The sequence below is a fragment of the Xenopus tropicalis genome, chromosome 4 (assembly GCF_000004195.4).
Source record: "Xenopus tropicalis strain Nigerian chromosome 4, UCB_Xtro_10.0, whole genome shotgun sequence".
Taxonomy (NCBI): domain Eukaryota; kingdom Metazoa; phylum Chordata; class Amphibia; order Anura; family Pipidae; genus Xenopus; species Xenopus tropicalis.
Window position 1 is genome coordinate 43,887,564 of NC_030680.2, and position 19,950 is coordinate 43,907,513.

The 19,950-nt window shown below is 36.7% G+C and overlaps 1 protein-coding gene across 4 annotated transcripts in view; it reads right to left on the reverse strand.

Annotated features, from left to right (window-relative positions):
• Window positions 1-1,929: 1,929 nt before the first annotated feature.
• The window catches only part of tent4b (terminal nucleotidyltransferase 4B), a 58,141-nt gene continuing 40,120 nt past the window's right edge, over window positions 1,930-19,950 (reverse strand). The window contains exons 9-12 of one of the 4 annotated variants that reach the window (XM_018093478.2): window positions 18,657-18,760; window positions 17,120-17,292; window positions 14,492-14,683; window positions 1,930-8,555 (exon numbers count right to left, since the gene is read on the reverse strand). In XM_018093478.2, coding sequence (XP_017948967.1) covers window positions 8,379-8,555; window positions 14,492-14,683; window positions 17,120-17,292; window positions 18,657-18,760 — 646 coding nt within the window. In that variant the 3' untranslated portion in view covers window positions 1,930-8,378. Of the gene's footprint in view, window positions 8,556-14,491; window positions 14,687-17,119; window positions 17,293-18,656; window positions 18,761-19,950 lie in introns of all 4 variants that reach the window. The other 3 variants (XM_004913543.4, XM_002937373.5, XM_004913544.4) reach the window with 3 other exon arrangements.

Below are 19,950 nucleotides of genomic sequence, written 5' to 3' on the forward strand. Positions count from 1 at the left end.
TACAAATACAGCTGCTCTGTGACGGCCTCAGAGGTTGTCTAAGAGAATATTGGGAGCAACAACACCATGAAGTCCAAAGAACACACCAGACAGGTCAGGGATAAAGTTATTGAGAAATTTAAAGCAGGCTTAGGCTACAAAAAGATTTCCAAAGCCTTGAACATCCCACGGAGCACTGTTCAAGCGATCATTCAGAAATGGAAGGAGTATGGCACAACTGTAACCCTACCAAGACAAGGCCGTCCCCCTAAACTCACAGGCCGAACAAGGAGAGCGCTGATCAGAAATGCAGCCAAGAGGCCCATGGTGACTCTGGGGGAGCTGCAGAGATCTACAGCTCAGGTGGGGGAATCTGTCCATAGGACAACTATTAGTCGTGCACTGCACAAAGCAGTGGCCTTTATGGAAGAGTGGCAAGAAGAAAACCATAAGAAGTCCCATTTGCAGTTTGCCACAAGCCATGTGGGGGACACAGCAAACATGTGGAAGAAGGTCAGATGAGACCAAAATGGAACTTTTTGGCCAAAATGCAAAACGCTATGTGTGTCGGAAAACTAACACTGTACATCACTCTGAACACACCGTCCCCACTGTCACATATGGTGGTGGCAGCATCATGCTCTGGGGGTGCTTCTCTTCAGCAGGGACAGGGAAGCTGCTCAGAGTTGATGGGAAGATGGATGGAGCCAAATACAGGGCAATCTTGGAAGAAACCCTCTTGGAGTCTGCAAAAGACTTGATACTGGGGCGGAGGTTCACCTTCCAGCAGGACAACGACCCTAAACATAAAGCCAGGGCAACAATGGAATGGTTTAAAACAAAACATATCCAAGTGTTAGAATGGCCCAGTCAAAGTCCAGATCTAAATCCAATGGAGAATCTGTGGCAAGATCTGAAAACTGCTGTTCCCAAACGCTGTCCATCTAATCTGACTGAGCTGGAGCTGTTTTGCAAAGAAGAATGGGCAAGGATTTCAGTCTCTAGATGTGCAAAGCTGGTAGAGACATACCCTAAAAGCCTGGCAGCTGGAATTGCAGCAAAAGGTGGTTCTACAAAGTATTGACTCAGGGGGCTGAATAATTACGCACACCCCACTTTGCAGTTATTTATTTGTAAAAAATGTTTGGAATCATGTATGATTTTTGTTCCACTTCTCACGTGTACACCATTTTGTATTGGTCTTTCACGTGGAATTCCAATAAAATTGATTCATGTTTGTGGCTGTAATGTGACAAAATGTGGAAAAGTTCAAGGGGGCCGAATACTTTTGCAAGCCACTGTATGCAGTCGTTTTTGCTTTACATGTATGCTGTACTATATTGGTGTACTATTTAAAGGAGAAGGAAAGTTTTGGCATTTTACTGCCAATAGATTCACCACATTAGTGCCACCTAGAACACTATTTATTCTGCAGAAAGCTTTATCATACCTGAGTAAAGAGCCCTAGAATCTTTCTCTGTTTGCTTAAGACTGCAGCTGCCATTTTAGCTTGGTTTCCTGCTGTATAGCTCTAGCTGTTACAGCTCAGATTCCTAAGGGATTGGGGTGGGAGTTCTTAGCATTCTTAAGGGAGGGGGGGGGCAGGAGAGGGGAGAGAACTGCACAGACTCTGGCCCTGGAAATGAAGGATTTTACTGAGAGAGGAAGTCAGATACTCCAAGAACATGTTTACAAAAAAAAAAAAACAAGGAATGCTGTTTCTTTTGATAGAGGACTCAGTGCAGCTTTTTCCTTCTCCTTTAATGTGCTTTTCCAGTGATTTCCTGTTTCTCCCCATTTCATATTTCTCAACTTTTCTCCTGAGTTCCTATCTTTCTTCCTTCTATTTTTTCTGATTTCCCTAATCCACTATCAGCACATATTAAGTCACATTTTGTTGTATATGTTTTATTATGACTGTATGTATAAGACATTGCTGCAACTGTGGTGGACATTTTATTGTATTTCTTTATTTAATAATTATAAACTTTGAAACTTAAAAAACATCTGCAAATGAAACTCAAAGTTTGCTGGCACTTAATGGGTTAACAGTCAACAGCCGAAAATCACCAGATGGCACACTGACATCTTTAGGAAGAGCTAAAAAGTCATACGAAAGACAAAAACTGTTTCAAAAAACCAAATTCACAGAAGCAGAGATAGGGATTTGTAAATATAGCATGAAATCAGACAAATTTATTTCCACTTCTAAATGTTACCACTTTTGTGAAATCCCCCCAAATTATCCAATTTAATGCTTATGTTGAAAACAGAGATAACTGCACACAATGTGTGCTTTGTATTTCATTTGTCTATATTTTTACTGTTCACTAAGTAAATACTGCCCTTGCTTTTTTGGAGAAAATATACAGTGTATCTCTTTGGGGGAAAACTGAATAGGTCTTGGCCTTTAATTTAATTAAACTAGGTTTTAGCCAAAACTGTAATCTATAAAGGCTGGAATGGGCAGGTGTCTAACATAATAGCCAGAACTCTGCTTTCCTAGCTACGTAGGACATAACTGTTCACTTAGTATTAATTTGAATATGACCTGCATGCTCACAAACTGCATCAACATTAATGCAATGCATAGGATGTGTGTTTAAAATACTTTTTGCCTATTTTGTTAAGAAAATTGGAAAAGAGTCTGTCAAACAGGTTTGATTTTACCTTTCAAATTGGGGATCGCCTTGGCTCATTGATGTGGTCCTCGCTGCGACAGCTTATATACAGATCATAATTCAATCACTTGGCCCTAGGCCAAATGATCTAATTAGCCCTATATTGCCCACCTTAGGTGGGCATATCAGGAAAAGATTCACTTGTCATTTGGCATCCTCATCTTCTCTATATGAGTGGATCTCAATGTGTATGGCCACCTTTAGATACATTTGTTGAGGAAACAAAACACTTTTGTTGATTAAATAACATAATAATTGAAGTATTTTAATGAAAACAAATAGAATGTCTAAAAACAAATATATATATATATATATATATATATATATATATATATATATTTATATATATATATATTATATATATATATATATATATATATATAGGCAAGAGGAAGAAAACCATTTTTAAACTTTTATTACCCTCCCCTCTCAATTCACAAAAGTGTTCACAAAGGTAATTCAAAGCAAAAGGATATAAAATGAGTCAATTGTGATCAAGTGATATACAGAGATAAAATGTACAATGAAGAAGCATAAGGCAAGTAAAAGTTTGAAAACTTTTTTCTAAATTGTACAGAAAAATATATTTTAGAATGCTTAGTTACTGTTTAAGCCTGGTGGCAGGATAAATGATGAATGTGGCTAAATAAAGTTTTGCAAAGTATTTAAAAATGCAGTTGACACAATGCTGGTTATCAGAAGTAACAAATAAAAAACACATTTGTAAGTGTATACATATATAGATATAGATGTATATATTTATTAAATCACAATTTCCATTTACCTCAAGGTGATTTTTAGCTTTTCAGGAAAATTAAAAAAAAATTAAATCCTGATAAATTTATGATAACCATAAAGTAAGGTAAACTGTAGATTCCAAAGGAATCAAGATAATCTTCCCACAAACACAACTGTTTAACAAGCTTGCCAGAATGTTCCTCATTTTAAATGGCTAAGTTTACTTTTGATACATGAAAAATAAATATATAATTTTGTAAAGGTGCAATGCTACTTAGAACAAAATAAATATTTGGAGAACTGTTGTGGCTTTAAAATACTTTTTACATAAATAGAAATAATCTGTCAAGTGAAGGTTTCTGTGTGAGACCGAAACGTCAAGTACTAAACCTTTCTATTTTTGCATTTACATTTTTTTTTCTGGTACTTGTTTTCTATGTTAGGATAATAGAATAAAGGCCATTTTCACTGCCAAGGCTGAAATGCTCCCATTATTTTTAAGAGCTTGCTTGTTAAAAAAAAATAAAATAAAAATAATATTAGGTAAAACCTTCAGACAACTCAGTTTTCCCATATTGTATAAGCCATGCATGATAGCTTTTATTTTGTTTCCCAATAAAATAGCAGTAATCAAAATGTATTGTGTGCCACTGCTACTGATTTAACTAACATAAAAATTTCCTAGTAGAAAAAACAACCCCCCACCCCCCCAAAAGAGGAACCAGCAACAAACATAGATTTAAATAATTACCCCAATATATCCTTGTCTCTCTAAAGTTAACGGAATCAGACATGCAGAATCGTCTCTTAAATAGCTAGTATTAAATGTTAGAAGAATTTTCAATTTTGTTCATTTAGGAAAAAATAGATTTTTATATAAAAATGTATATTGAAGCAGTTGAATTCTTAGTGAGTCAGATAAAAGTGAGCATAGAACTGGCCATATCAGAGATAAGAAATGTAGTTGGCCAGCTTGACGTATATTGCAATATATGGACAAACAATCCCTGTTTTGCTTAAAGGGGAGGGCATAGCTTGGTAGCTTAATGCACAAAATGTGTGTAATGTCCTATATATATATTGATAAAAGGTAAGTGCAGAGTGTCGTATATATATCAGCATGTAGAACACAGAGCACTCCTGGGACTTGAATTATGAGCAAAAATTTAATGGTGTAAATTGACGTTTCGGTCCTTCACAGAGGGCCTTTATCAAGACATCACAAACCGTTCCCCAAACAAACTGAAATAGTCAGTAGTGGCTGAATAGGACTGAAACGTCATCTTACACCATTAAATATTTGCACATAATTCAAGTCCCATGAGTGCTCTGTGTTCTACATGCTATTCATGTTTTGCGGCAGCACCTGGGACTTTCTTGCCTTTTTTTTTTGCGAGTGCGCTTGTATGTATTACATACATACATACATACATACATGCAGCACTGCATGTTACATAATTCATGGACTTCAATGTCCACAAAAAAAAAAAAAAAAACACCCATTGACCTCAATGAGTTTTTGCAAATTTTCGCTATTTTGCAAATTTTTTTGACAAATGCTAATGTTTGCCAACCCTGAAAAAATTACATATTTTGTTAATTTTAGAAGTGAAAAGTAGTAAACAACTACTGCTGGAATCAGGGAGTCAAAAAAACAAAACATATTTGCAAATGTTAATGCTATATATTTTATATAATAAACTTTAAGACTTAGGAACAAATTAAATAGTAATTGTGGTTTGGACATCATCACCTTATCAAGTGATAAACAATGTTCTCTGCAAGGCCCTTACCCTCATAAGACCTTAACAATTGGCTACTTCTTACCAAAGACAACATCTAAAAAAAATAAGGAATTTCAAGAAATTGTCTATTTTCTTATCAATGTGTATACTTTATGTCTGTAACTACATACATTTTTATAAACACATGCAAAATAGCAGGGTCAGACTGGGTGGTGTAGGGCCCACTGGGGCTACCACCCCCGGTGCCCTGGCACCCCCCCAAGGTGCCCCTTCTGGCTGCATCCCCGGACGCACGTAAGTGAAACGCATTAGGGGAGGACATTGGCGGCCAGGGGAAGCAGCAACAGGGATCAGCGCACCTCAATGTCACTCAATGTCCAAGAACAAACTAGTGCAATATTTGCTATTGTTTGCTGTATCATTTGTGTGGTTTTGGCAATATTAAATGTTGCTTTTTTAAAAAGCTGGTGAAATTATTTAGTATCCAGTAACCTAACTAGTGTCCAGTCCCCCGTCCCCTCCGTTCTTCATTAGTGGCATAAAACATTTTTGTAGATATATAATCTGTTAAAACTTTAGCAGCTAAGTATTTGAGTCTAATGCAGGTGGCCCTGCACCATGCAGAAATCTGCTTAGGATAACATGTATTGTCCAGGCAGTAAGGCATGTGCTAGTTGCAGGCACAAAATAATTAAAAACATTAAATGGAGTATACTGAAAACATGGCCCAATTAAGCTTCTTAACATTACTGCAGTACAACTGCACTATCACAGGGAAGTTGATAGAGGGAGGGGTGCACCAGAAACTCCAACCTAACCTAGGGAAGCTAAAGAAAGCTTATACTACTACTTAAACCTAATGTAAACATGCATGTTTAGTATAGCAACAGGCAGCTGCTTGTAGAGTAAATCTGAACTTATGTCTTCGCCACTAACCAACATTCTAACTTTGTTTCCAGTCACAACTAAATCACTGGTGGGATGGCAGCTGCGACACTGCGATGTCCCGAAGTTGCTAGAAAATGAGAGAAAACTTCGAGCGACGCATATGCCATCCCACCGGCAATTTACATAAAAGCCAGTGGGATGGCATTGCGGGGAGATTAGTCGCCCCGTGACAAATCTTTGTTGTTGTGGGTAACTAATCTCCCCGTGTGCCACTACCCTTAAGAAGATAATGGGAGACAGTTGTAAGCTAAGGATCACTTAACTTTGAAGATACACGTCAAGTAAAATTTCCAGCAGTTGTAGGTCCGGCAACAGGAAGACAGGGCATTCCAATTAGACACAGGGTACTAATAAGCAAAGCAAATCTATTCTTGACACATCTAGATGCATGCATGTTTCTAGAGTCAAGACAGTCTTTTCAGCAACAAGTAAATAGCACTGTAAACAGCACAACAAATGGTAAAAACAAACCCGAAAAGTGCTACATATAATGATACTGAAGAGGATACTTGCAAAGCGTAAGCACTACTACTTCTTGGGCTGCCAATACCAAATAGGAAGCAAGCCAGGAAACTGTCTGTACAGAATGACATGACAAACAGCTTTGGTGGGTGTGAGAAAGGACTAATACACAAAGTAAATATGGTGTATCTTTAATCTTTTACTAACTGCATTTAGAAATGCTTTTCTTAGCAATAATGAACTACATTCTAAAATATCCCATAGCAAGACAGATGGGCTTTCAATAGTTTTAAGAGGAAAGTGATTTTAAGCTCATAGGCTTCAAAAGTCCCCTAGTACATTAGTGTAATGCATTATATGCCCTACCTTTTCTGCTATAGATATTGGATACAAAAACAATAGCAAGACCTATAATCCCAGTATCAAGATATACAATCTTCAAACTGGACTTCAAAGGTCAGAAAAACTTGTGGGTGACAAACCAAATAAAGCATTAAAATAACCTACACTTATTCTTCAGGCATCTGTCACTGAAAGGTCAACAAGGACATTACTCTAAGGGTTGCCCCAAATAGAGGTTCACCTAGCAAATGCCTGTTATGGCAATGTATGAATTTTGGTTTGAAAAATGTTGTTGAGACAAGAGTCACATTTACTGCTAAAAGCGGATAACATGAAAATGAGGGTAAAATCTTTTGAAAGTTACATGTAAAAAAAATCTAAATATTGGAACACTAAGATATTTTGAATTAATGGGGATGAAAAGGATGAACACAAAAAACCCAAATGAATGGTAAAACAATATGCAAGGAGCACATTGGGAGAAAGTGTGAGAGACAGAACATGGGATTTATGAATTTCAAATATTAGAGTATTAACTAGACATATACATTGTGACCAGTACCTTTAACACACCAGTAATTATTTTGGATTTCATAGATAACAAAATTATCTTGGGTATGAATAATTTTAAGTAAATATTTTACAGTGCTGTGTATCCATATAACACTTTAAAGTTTCAAGTTTACCAACCCAAGGTACTGTAGTTTGCAAGTAAACAGAGTAAACTCTGCAACAGTGAAATTATAAAACACAATGTCTATACAATATATCTGTTTTAGCAGAGGTTTGCAAACACATCCATGTTATACAAAGACAGGTGTGCAAACATCAGCATGTTCTATTTGAGAAACTTTCATCTTTTTTATTTTGCACTAAAAACGGTTTATTTGTATGACAACGTTTTGGGGCTAACTCTGAATTGAAGGGGGTTACCAATGTGAACTCATTGGTCCTGAGTCCAATAACACAACCTTTAAGTTTTTTGTTTTTGTAAAAAGCAAATGCACCAATACAAAAAAAGTATTTTCCTTCAGGATGCACAATAAAATAGTAGAATATTTAAATTTAAAATTAAACCATGCTGCAAAATAACCCATCCCCCCCTTTTTAACTTTTTTTTTTTGTTTTTGTTCTGTCACCCAACAAACACTATTTCTACAAATCAGCATAGTGACGCCAATAGGCAGTGCAAATATATTATGGTTTTACCCAGTATGTTTCTTTTTTTTCAAATGAGCAAGCTATTTTATAGTTTTTATTTATTTTGTTTTAGCCCCCCCCCCCCACTCTTTTTTGTGGTTGCAATTCTTCATGATCCATTCTGTGGCCAGCTGGGAAAATGAAAAACAAAAATAAACAAAACAAATGAGAAGCTTAAACAAAGTCTGAACAGCAACAGCTTCTGGGAGGAAGAAGGCCCAGTAACTAACTGTTCTGCGGCACAATGCAGATGTTTAAGTCTGTCTCTAAGTCTCTAAAGCAGCTATCTACACAGGTCTGTTTCCCGCTTGTGCTTGCGCTTCTTGCTGTGATATTGCTGATGTTGTGCTTTTCCACTTAGTGGGTGCCGGCTTGGCACTGATGTACCTTGGCTTGTGTTGGGATGTCCCTGGAAACTTTTGCTGGATGAAGTGGAGCGAAATAATCTGGTTGTTCCATGCTAAAAGGAAAAGTTTGAAATTAAATAATTACTCATAATTATTCAATGAAAAAGTTATTTTAATAAATTGCAATTACCTAAAATTGATCTGAGGTAATGTCACAAACAGTGGTTTAAATGCCAATCTGCTGCCATCTGCCTTGTGTTTCAGCAGCAGCCATGACTAGGACATCACTGGGCACACAAACATTTTTTGCCACCGGTAACATTTAGTGTGTTCTTTTAAATATTTACCTGGAGTATCTTTTGTGTGGCTAATGCATTTGCAATCATTCATTCACTTAATGCACCAACCAATACAAAAACAGACTTTTTACTAAAAATGCTAAAGGCGCCTTTTACTTCAACACCATCTGCCATACATTCCGCAAATATTTAAATTCTATAAAAGAAATCAAAGAGCCAATGAAACCATTTCTTCCTATATTGCAGAATTCATTTGCTTATTCACACTGGTGATATATTTTAAGTGTGACTGGTCTGTGATATTAAGGGTCAGACTGGGCCACCTGGCTACCAGGAAAAAATGCTACCCCCAACCCTGTTGGGCCCTGCCCGTACTCCACTCCCATCTCCACTAAGGAGATTTATACTACTGATGTATTAGATTTATCATGCGTAATATTTAGAACATGTTTGCAAACTCATTCTTTTAGTTTTCTGCTAGTTTGGCCCACATACTGTTTGCCACATTTTGTACATGTTAGGAGATAAATAACATGGCTGATATTACAATTTATGTAATGCTTACTAAAATAACTCTTTTTTGTAACAGTTGAAGAAAACTTTCAGTTTTAGTAACAAAATTACACGTAATACATCTTGTGGAACCACAACCAAACATTGACTGAATAAAGCTAGGGGATAGTTTGTTTCCCAGGGTTTCAGCTCTCCTGGGTACAAACTTGAGCCCTTTTTCTAGTATGGATCTCAATGTGGGGTCAGTCTTGAGAATAATTAAGTTTTTATCTATAATCTTCTTAATTATATTGAACTGAGGGCTATAAGTGAGAATGCAAGATAAAGTCATAGAGACATCTTTTTTGTTCTATTGTCATGTCTCGTATACTTTCTTTGGCTTTTTCAACTAAAGAAGCAACATTAACATTATTGGATTTATATCTTCTAAAGAGATGTTCTCTATTAGTTGCGGCTACTCTTTTAAACGCCTGACTCAAAATATTCTGTGCATATCCTCTCTCGCTAAGCCTTTTAAATAATTCATTTGATTTTTCAATAAAGTCATCCTCATTAGAACAGATACGCTTCAAACTTAACTGACTGACTGACTAAATGGTATATTTTGTATCAGATGTTTAGGGTGACTGGACTTAGCATTTAGAATTGTGTTGGCAGAGCATTCTTTGCGGAAAATGGTGGTAATAATGTGTTCATTCTTAAGCTGGCCATACACGTGGCGATCTCACGATGTTTCGTACGACCGTCGGTCGCACGAAACATCGTCAGATCCGCCACACACCATTCAGGGCTGAATCGGCAGGTAAGGAGGTAGAAACAATAGGATTTCTACCTCCTTCTGCCGATTCAGCTCTGAAGGGAGAATTTTGGTCAGGCGCCTTCTATGGCGCCCGATCAAAATTTTCTAACTTGGCCGATCGGCGAGCCGACCGATTTCAGCAGCTTCCTGCGATATCGGTCGGCTCGCTGACATGCCATACACGCACCGATTATCGTACGAAACGAGGTTTCGTACGATAATATCGGTGCGTGTATGGCCACCTTTAGTGGATAGTGTTATGTCAAGATAGTTAAGATAATTCCAATTAAGTTTAAATCTAAATTTCAAATTGTAAGTGTTAGTATTGAAAATAGTGAGAAATTCTTTGAATTGACAGGTAGTCCCAGACCATATAATAATGATTTCATCTATGAAGCGGCCATAGTATTGGATATACTCGTGATATGCATTATTATGAAATATGTGCCTTTCTTCCCACCAACCTAAAAAAAAGGTTGGTGTAAGAAGGAGCGAATTTCGCTCCCATAGCTGTTCCTTGGCTCTGTAAGGGCTCTGGCACACGGGGAGATTAGTCGCCCGCGAGCAGGGAGTTTTGCCGCGGGCGACTAATCTCCCCGTGTACCAGAGCCCTAAATAGTACTTTCTATCAAAAAGGAAAAAAATTGTGTGTTAGCAAAAATTTGATGGCTTTCAGAATAAAAATAATTACATTCTCATTATAGGTGCTGTGATGGTTGAGATGATATTTTATATTGGTAAATGCCCTATTCCCATTGAAAGGACTTAAGGGTGTGTATTAAATAACCACTATCTCTCAGGTAGCTGGGTAATCTGAGAACAAGTGGTTGCAAGAAAAAGTCCACCTTGTGGGGCCTTACCCTAAATATGTGCATATAATGAATGTAAAAATTACATACAAAAACACCTCTCATACAAAAGGTAAGAGCTTCCAATCTAAAAGATAGCCTTGTGTGGGATCCACTCCAGACACAGGGGAAAATGTATGCAAAAAGTGATCCTGCTGGGAAGTGCTGCTCTGCTCACTGTCTGTGTGGCTAATGCATTTGCAATCATTCATTCACTTAATGCACCAACCAATACAAAAACAGACTTTTTACTAAAAATGCTAAAGGCGCCTTTTACTTCAACACCATCTGCCATACATTCTGCAAATATTTAAATTCTATAAAAGAAATCAAAGAGCCAATGAAACCATTTCTTCCTATATTGCAGAATTCATTTGCTTATTCACACTGGTGATATATTTTAAGTGTGACTGGTCTGTGATATTAAGAGTCAGACTGGGCCACCTGGCTACCAGGAAAAAAATGCTACCCCCAACCCTGTTGGGCCCTGCCCGTACTCCACTCCCATCTCCACTAAGGAGATTCATACTACAGCCACAAATATCCACATATTTACTTTCGGCAACTTTTAGTTAAGGTCAACTGCAAAATTAAGTGTAACTATTAACTCTTGTTTAAGTTACAATCAGAATGAATCTGTGTGCATTTTTAAGTACACCATCTATAAGATTATTTAAAGCATATTTATCAGTTGGTGAAAGTGAGAGTGATAGTGATGTGGTAATGGCAGATTCTGTTAATGCCTTTAAGAGGGGCCTGGATGAGTTCTTGATCAATCAGAATATCCAAGGCTATTGTGATACTAATATCTACAGTTAGTACTAGTGGTTGTATTTATAGTTTATGTATGTGAGTGTATAGATTGGTAGGTGTGGGTTAGGTGTGCTGGGTTTACTTGGATGGGTTGAACTTGATGGACACAGGTCTTTTTTCAACCCTATGTAACTATGTAACTATGTAACTATCCAATAAATATGCTGCAGTGCCATCAGTGTAAAATGACAGTTACATCAGGGACAGCATAAACTATTAGTTTGCCCATATTATCAAAGCCATGGTGTATATTAACAACTGATTGAAGGTGCCCATCACCTATGGCCCTGATGAAGTTATGTAACACATAGAGCTGCTTAGGTGAACTGTGGGTTGCAGCTAGCCCCCACTTGTCTCAACGTAGACAAACAAAAATTACTGGCAGGTGGTGTTTAGGAGTTGGAAGAAGAAAAAATAACTGAGTTATTTGGTTAAATGGTTTAGGAGTTTCACTTTGCCAATTCCCAGTTAGCCACAATAAGCATTTCTAAAGCCTGTTGCGATGCAGGGGATCGGCGAGAATTAGCTTTAAATGGTATTAGTAGTGAGATTAACTGGCCCCCAGCATAGGGCAGGCAGAGAATGGCACACACAAGCAGCACAGGTCAGGCGGAGAATAGCACACCTTGCCTGTGTGTGCCATACTCTGCCTGCCCTACCCTGCCTGTGTGTGCCATTCTCTTTTTTATACAAGACAGTACTTTATTTGCTTTAATAGCCACAGAACGACACTGCCTGAAATTAGACAACTTATTATCCACAAAAAACCCAGATCCTTCTCCAGTAAAAGCATAACTTTGCACTTGTCCACATTGAACCTGATTTTCCAATTTGCTGCCCACTCTGTAGTGTAGTGTAGATGCTGTAGTGCCAGCATCCTGCATGGACAATTTAGTATCATCAGCAAAAATAGAAACAAAATATTCAATGCCCACCTCCAGGCCATTAATAAACAAGTTAAAAAGCAAAGGACCAAGGACTGACCCCTGCGATACTCCACTAACAACACTGGCCCAATTAGAAAATGTTCCATTTACCACCACTGTTTGTAATCTATCCTTCAACCAGTTCTCTTATCCAATTACAAATATGTTCTAGGCCAATATTCCTCAACTTTATCATGAACTTTCTGTGAGGTACTGTATCAAACCAAAATGCCAGATGACATCCACTGCCATTTAAGCATCGAGGTTCCTGCTCACCTCCTCATAAAGGGCGACTAAATTAGTCCGGCAAGATATGTTACGCCTAAAAATCATGCTGGCACAAACTTATAATATTGTGATTTGCAATGTATTCAAGTACCCTATCCCTTAATACCCCATCCAAAAGCTTTCCCACTACTGATGTCAGACTAACAGGCCTATAGTTTTCAGGCTTCAATTACCTTCCGCCTCAATATGTATTATGGGAGATTTTAAAGCTTGTTTTAACCCATCCGTAGATAGGCTGGCTTCAACCACAACCTCTACTTCAAAATTAGCAAAAAAAAACAAAACTCGCCTGCAGAATACAATTTAGTAGATGTGTGGCACTGGAAATGACCTACTAGTCAGGAATTCTCCTGCTACTTGGCAGCACACCATTCTTTCTCCAGAATAGACAACTTTCCCCAAATCTTTTACCAAAAGTTTGAGAGATAACATTTCTACCCAGAGTACTTTTTTTTCCCCCCAACACAGACCTTCATTACTATCTTAACACGATACCCCTACGGATGCTCTCACATGCTCAAACCAAGTATATGGACTCCTCTATTACCCAGTTTGAATTAGCTGAAACTATTATGTCCTTCCCTTTGTGTAAATCCCCAGGCCCAGTTGGCTTTATTATAAAATAGTATTCGATTTATACAGTATCTTGAGTATCGAGAACAAAGCTGCATGAAACTTTGTCATATGCTTTTGAGAACTTTTCTTTACCTAAATCATTTTCAGAAGCAACAATTGTTGTTATCCCTAAAACTGGAAAAGATACAACTTTGTGCTCCTTGTACAGAGCAATTTCATTACTTACTATGGAAATAGAAATCCTAGCTAATTCCTGGCAAAAAAGGTAGTTTCCATCTGAGATCAACCGGATCAAACCAGATTCATGCCAGCTAAATCGACAAGTTTCATCCTTAGATTATTCCTAATTCCAAATACTGCACGGGTCTAGACTAGTAGTGTCTCACAATACTGTCAAGGCTTTTGATTCTACTAAATAGCCTTAAGGGATTGCCCTGAAGTCCAGAAAACTATCGCTTTACACTGGATGGGCCCATCACCTCCATTACTATGCAAATGGATTATCCTAATCAACTTCACAGCTGGAACTATATAAACCAGATATTTGAAAATATCTGGTCTTCTAGGCTAGAATTACCCGCTACATCTATAAAATGACTTTTTACTCTCTAGCCCCTTTTGCTTCTTTTCTCTTTCTTTCTACACTCTTGGTCTTATAAACGTTTAAAATGAATAAAAATCAGCCTTTAAAAAAATAGAGTGAAAAAAAGAAGGTAATCAAGGACAGGGAATGACCTACTCAAAATACACATTAATTTGGTGATGGGACCTTAAAGGGATTATTCTGTTGAGACTTTAAAGGCTATAATGATTTTTTATTAGTGTCCTGATTTGTAAAAACCCCAGCTCTGTAATTGGGGGGTGGGGGAAAAAGGGGGCTAACTTTATTGCATCACTTTATAAGTTAGAAATTTAAAACATTTAAACATTTTCCAAACTGTCATTTTACAGTAATTTATATGTATTTTGGTATTTATTGCTACACACCTGGGCTTTGGTGCTGTTGTTTGAAGAGCTGATGCTCTGGATAGTTTGCGATTTGCCACTGGGCTGCAAGGAGCTTGTGCAGGATTCCTGATGGCCCATTCGGCTGTCACTGGTTTGCCTGCAACTTGGCTGCTTCGAAGTTTTGAATGGAGTTCCGTCTGAGTCCTGAATGCACAGACGTTTAATGACTTTCTTCTATGGAAGACACGTGGTGTGTCATGCAAGGACAGCAGGCAAAGTGGGCTGCATATTACTAAGTGTACAGGACAAGTGTTCCTTTACCCGGAATATGTTAAAATACTGCATATCTCAAACATATTAATGTACTGGAAAATAAGTATTGAAAACTTATTTCATAATCTACAAAAAACAATTTGTGTGTGTTGCAAGAAAATGTAATTCTAAGAAACTTTCCAAAAACACATTAAAAAGTTAGTGTTATATGAAAATATATTTGCAATTAAAGGCAGTGTTTTCTGTCTGCTTAAAATTTCTGCACTCCTAAAACAATGTTGCAAGCCAGCTAATTAAATTGGTTTAATGACCTGGAGAAAAACTACCAAAGTGAAGTCCTGTAAATGCATCATAGGTTCCACAAGGATATTGTAAGATACTCAATACATAGTTACATAGGGCTAAAAAAAATTATTAGAGTCCGTCAGGTTCAAATCTTCCAAGTGAACCCAGCACACACAAACCTATACTGACCTATCTTTATACTCACATACATAAAACAAAGCAAGAAAGGTCAATTTATAAGGAAATTATTGAATATATATTATATACTATAAACTAACAACATGCACCAGTGCAAGGATATTCTCTAGTGGTCAAAAAGGAAAAATTCCATTAAATATATAAGCCTGCATAAATGCTCAAGTTATAAAAATATTTATTTATTGCAATCCATTAAAATATACTTACACCCCATATACAACGCCTAACGGGTTCCATGCTTACTTAATCATAGGCTTCAAGGTAGCCTATGGAGTGGCCTCTGGTGCACTGATCCTTTTTATAGGAAAAACAATCCCCAACCTTGACAGCCATAGTTTAAATCTTCCATCCCCTTTACCAGTTTAATTGCTCGTCTTTGTACTCTCTCCAGCTCATTAATATCATTAATATCCTTAAGCACTGGAGCCCAAAACTGCACTTTAGACTCAAAGTGAGGCAAAATTATGTTTTCTTCCTTTGAGTCAATGCACAGATTTTATATGAAAATTATAGGGATGATAAATTGGAGCCCACATACAGTCCAAAAATCATACAAAATTATAACGGTGCATGTATGGCCAACTTAATGGTCATTGTTTTAGTAGATCACAGAGAACAAAAAGGGATAAACACACATTGCTTTCAAACACAATCACATTTATAATTTTAAAACCACAGAACATTTTTAAAATTTATATATATATTGGAAAGCTGCTTAGAAGGTACATTTTCTTTCATAATGCAAAAATATTTTTTAATTAGACTCCTCTTTTAAGCATTTTCTTTGGATTCAAAAATTAGATTTACTAGGAAGATTAACCAGTCATTTTCCAAAAGTTAAGAGACTTGGTGCAAATTGTTACATAGCTATAACCGTGATTAAGATTAAAGGAAAAGTAACACTAACATTTTTTAAGTAAAAAATCTATTCTAGCCTGCTCTGATAATTGCCCTATCCTTCCCAGCGTTTATTATTTTAAAAACTTTATTAGAAAATAACTTGTAAAATGTTGCTTCCGGTCACTTTAAATACGGAGATCCAGAAGAAGCAGAATTCACTATGCGACAATTGATTGATCGATCCTAGCCCAACTCCTTCCTATACAGAAGGAAATCTAGGATTTGATCCATTGATCGTTCGTCGCATAGTGGATTCTGCATCTTCTGGATAGCTGTATCGCTGTATTTGAAGTGACCAGATGCAACGTTTTACAAGGTATTTTCTAATAAAGAATTTAAAATAATAAATGCTGGGAAGGATAGGGCAATTATTGGAGAAGGGTAGAATAGATATTTTTACTTAAAAAATGTTAGTGTTACTTTTCCTTTAAAATCTACATTTGGGGATTTTTTGTTTTTTTTTAACAAACCAGAAATTTGCATGAATCACTCAAAAAATGAAATTTAATTCTACCAATAAATTCTTAACAGAGAGAATAATAAACATTTGAGTGCTTTCTTTTGTTAAAATAAATGATTCAGTGCTTTAACATTGTAATAATCAAATATTTATTATGGAGCTACATAATGAAGTTTGTTTTTATAATTTTTCAAAACAAGCCACATGAAATACAAAAAGTAACCAGTGCAACCATAAGGCATATGGCACACGTGGCTTTTTTTCAAAAGGCCAATCAGTTCCACACCTGTTCACACTTATCTCTTATGTGCAATGACAAAAATAGAAACAATCTGCTTGTCACTGCACACAATGTGACTGGCATATTGCATTTATTCACTAAATAAATTGGACTGGTATGGCACAGACCAGTATTTTATATTGGCAGAGGAAATCCCACATTTGCTTTAGGCCTAAGAGGTGGCAGAAGTGAAGTGCAAAATAGATTTAAATAGCTTAAAATTAAAAGAAAACAAAAATAACATGGTGTCAACAATCATACATAATCTTACCACATCACTAGAGCTTGAAAGCGTTGAGGATGAAGATGACAGAGGACCAGAAGAGTTTGAGGAGTGTTTGCAAAGTGTTTCTGATATCTTATTCTTAACCTGTCCTGAATTAGTGTTCTCTTCAGTCACATTATTGTTGCATTTGTCCAAATTTATCAACGTCACCTCATTTCCTAGAAAAGAAGACAGATTATATGCATTGTAAAACACTATATTCATAATATAACAATATTTAGACTGCAGATTATTTAGCAATGCCAGAACAACACACCAGAGTATAAAAGGATCTTCCACCCAGTCCAACCTAGAATAACTTCCATCAGCTTATCCCAATTTATATCACTGGCCTGTATTAGGAGGAAAAAAAAATGGCACTATCTATCTCTAATTACTGTGAGAATGGGATCTAGTATAAATGTAGTGGTGAGCAAAATTTCTCCTTTTTTTGCTATAGTTTATACAGGAGTAGTGGTTAGCTCCATATGGTCAGCTCCCACCCTTTCCAGCTACAGTCAGGTGATCCCAGTGGAGCAAATAAAAGGGCAACCATTTGGGGTTTTTAACCTTGAAAGCAAGCAAGTAGCAGGTAAAATCCAGTCCCTTTGTAAAATGTATAATGCAGCAGTAGAATTAATAATGAATCAGATGAGAGTGAGTGTAGGACTGGACAGACGGAATGGGGGGAGACCACTGACAAAAGTTCCAGTATGGAACTGAAATGCTGGATTAAATAAAAACCTTAAAAAAAGTTTCTGTTGACATGTGTTCCTGTTAATCTTTGCCTTTTCAAATCCTGCAAGAGAACAGTTAATCAATAAAAAGTATGGCTGTAAATCAAAAGTGAATGTCCATGCAAGTAAGGGTAGCCAACAACTTTAAAGGATTTACAAGAGAGTCAGTGGCTCAGACTAGAGAAACAATGCATACACATAAATGGTTTACCAAATTCTTTACTAATCACACATCTTTATGAAAAAATGGCAAAGTAAATGATTGCAGCAAAAAAATAGTGAAGTCCTGGAAGAAAATCTGATATAGTCTGCAAGCAACCTGAGTGAAGTTATGCATTACAGCAACAAAAAAAAAACAAAAAAACAAACAAAGCAAAAATAAAGTCAAAACTGTACAAGAAGTGCACAGAATAATGTTGACATCCTGGAATAGCAAATCAAAATCTAGATTTAAAGCCAACACAAAATTTGTGACTTGACTTCCCTCACAATCTCCATGCAAGAAAGAAGAGCTTGGCATGTTCTGAAAATAGTAATAAAGAAAACTGCAGTGTCCAGATGTACAAAACTACTAGCTTCTCAGGCAGAATGCACTGAGTTGGCTGCCTACACACCAATATTACAACTGAAAAAAAAATACATTTGTTGGTGCAAGCATAACATTTTAAAATAGTAAAGTTAATTATTTGCTATGTTAACAGTGTAGTTTACAAATAAAAAGTATACCATAAAAATCACGACACTATCCCTTTAAAGAGAGATGAAAGAAACATATCTGTATTTCAGATATCTTAAGAAGGACTTACCATTGTAAGCAGATTCAGACTTCATCTTCTGCCCCCAGTGTTTAGATATCCATTCTCTGTAAGTAACAACTTCCTGAGTTACTCTAATAATACGCCCCAGGATGCTGAAAAAGGAAATAAATGTTTCATGAGGTTGTCAAATATAAAAAAAAAAAAAAAAACTAATCAACTATCTAGAAATGTATTAGGGACTATAACACTTATTGGGCCAGTTAACAGCAACAGAAACTCAAATACAGATAGATCATTCTGATAAACTGAACATTTTCAATGAATCTAAATGCAAACCTGAAAAATTCATATTTTTAGACATTATTATTTATGGGACTGTAATGCTATGAACAGGACTGGATAGTATTGTATGTGTTCAGTTTGACTAAGCATTCAGAGTTTGTTTGTCTGATTCATCAAAGCAGTTTTATTTTAGGGCCTCTACATGACATTTATTTTGTTAAACCTGCATACATTAGGCATAAAACTGTTTAGCATACATTTTCAGTAAGTCTGATCTTGGCACATAAGGATCTTTGGAAGATAGGGTTTATAATTGAACCAGGATACGGATCGATAAAATACACTGTAACTCAATATTTTAAAAATAAATAAAATCTTGCTTCTACTAAAAAAAAACAAAAAAACACTTTTTTCAAGTGGTGGGGTAAAGAAAGTATACCATCTTCCAAATTCAAAACGGGTAAAGAAAAAAATATACACTGCTCAAGAGAATAAAGGGAACACAAAAATAAGACATCCTAGATCTGAATGAATGAAATATTCTTATTAAATACTTCGTCCTTTACATAGTTGAATGTGCTGACAACAAAATCACACAAAAATTATCAATGGAAATCAAATTTATCAACCCATGGAGGTCTGGATTTGGAGTCACACTCAAAATTAAAGTGAAAAAAAAAACACTACAGGCTGATCCGACTTTGATGTAATGTCCTTAAAACAAGTCAAAATGAGGCTCAGTAGTGTGTGTGGCCATCTGCCTGTATGACCTCCCTTCAACGCCTGGGCATGCTCCTGATGAGGTGGCTGATGGTCTCCTGAGGGATCTCCTTCCAGACCTGGACTAAAGCATCCACCAACTCCTGGACAGTCTGTGGTGCAATGTGGCATTGGTGGATGGAGCGAGACATGATGCCCCAGATGTGCTCAATTGAATTCAGGTCTGGGGAACTGGCGGGCCAGTCCATAGTATCAATGCCTTCGTCTTGACACACTCCAGCCACATGAGGTCTAGCATTGTCTTGCTAGGAGGAACCCAGGGCCAACCGCACCAGCATAT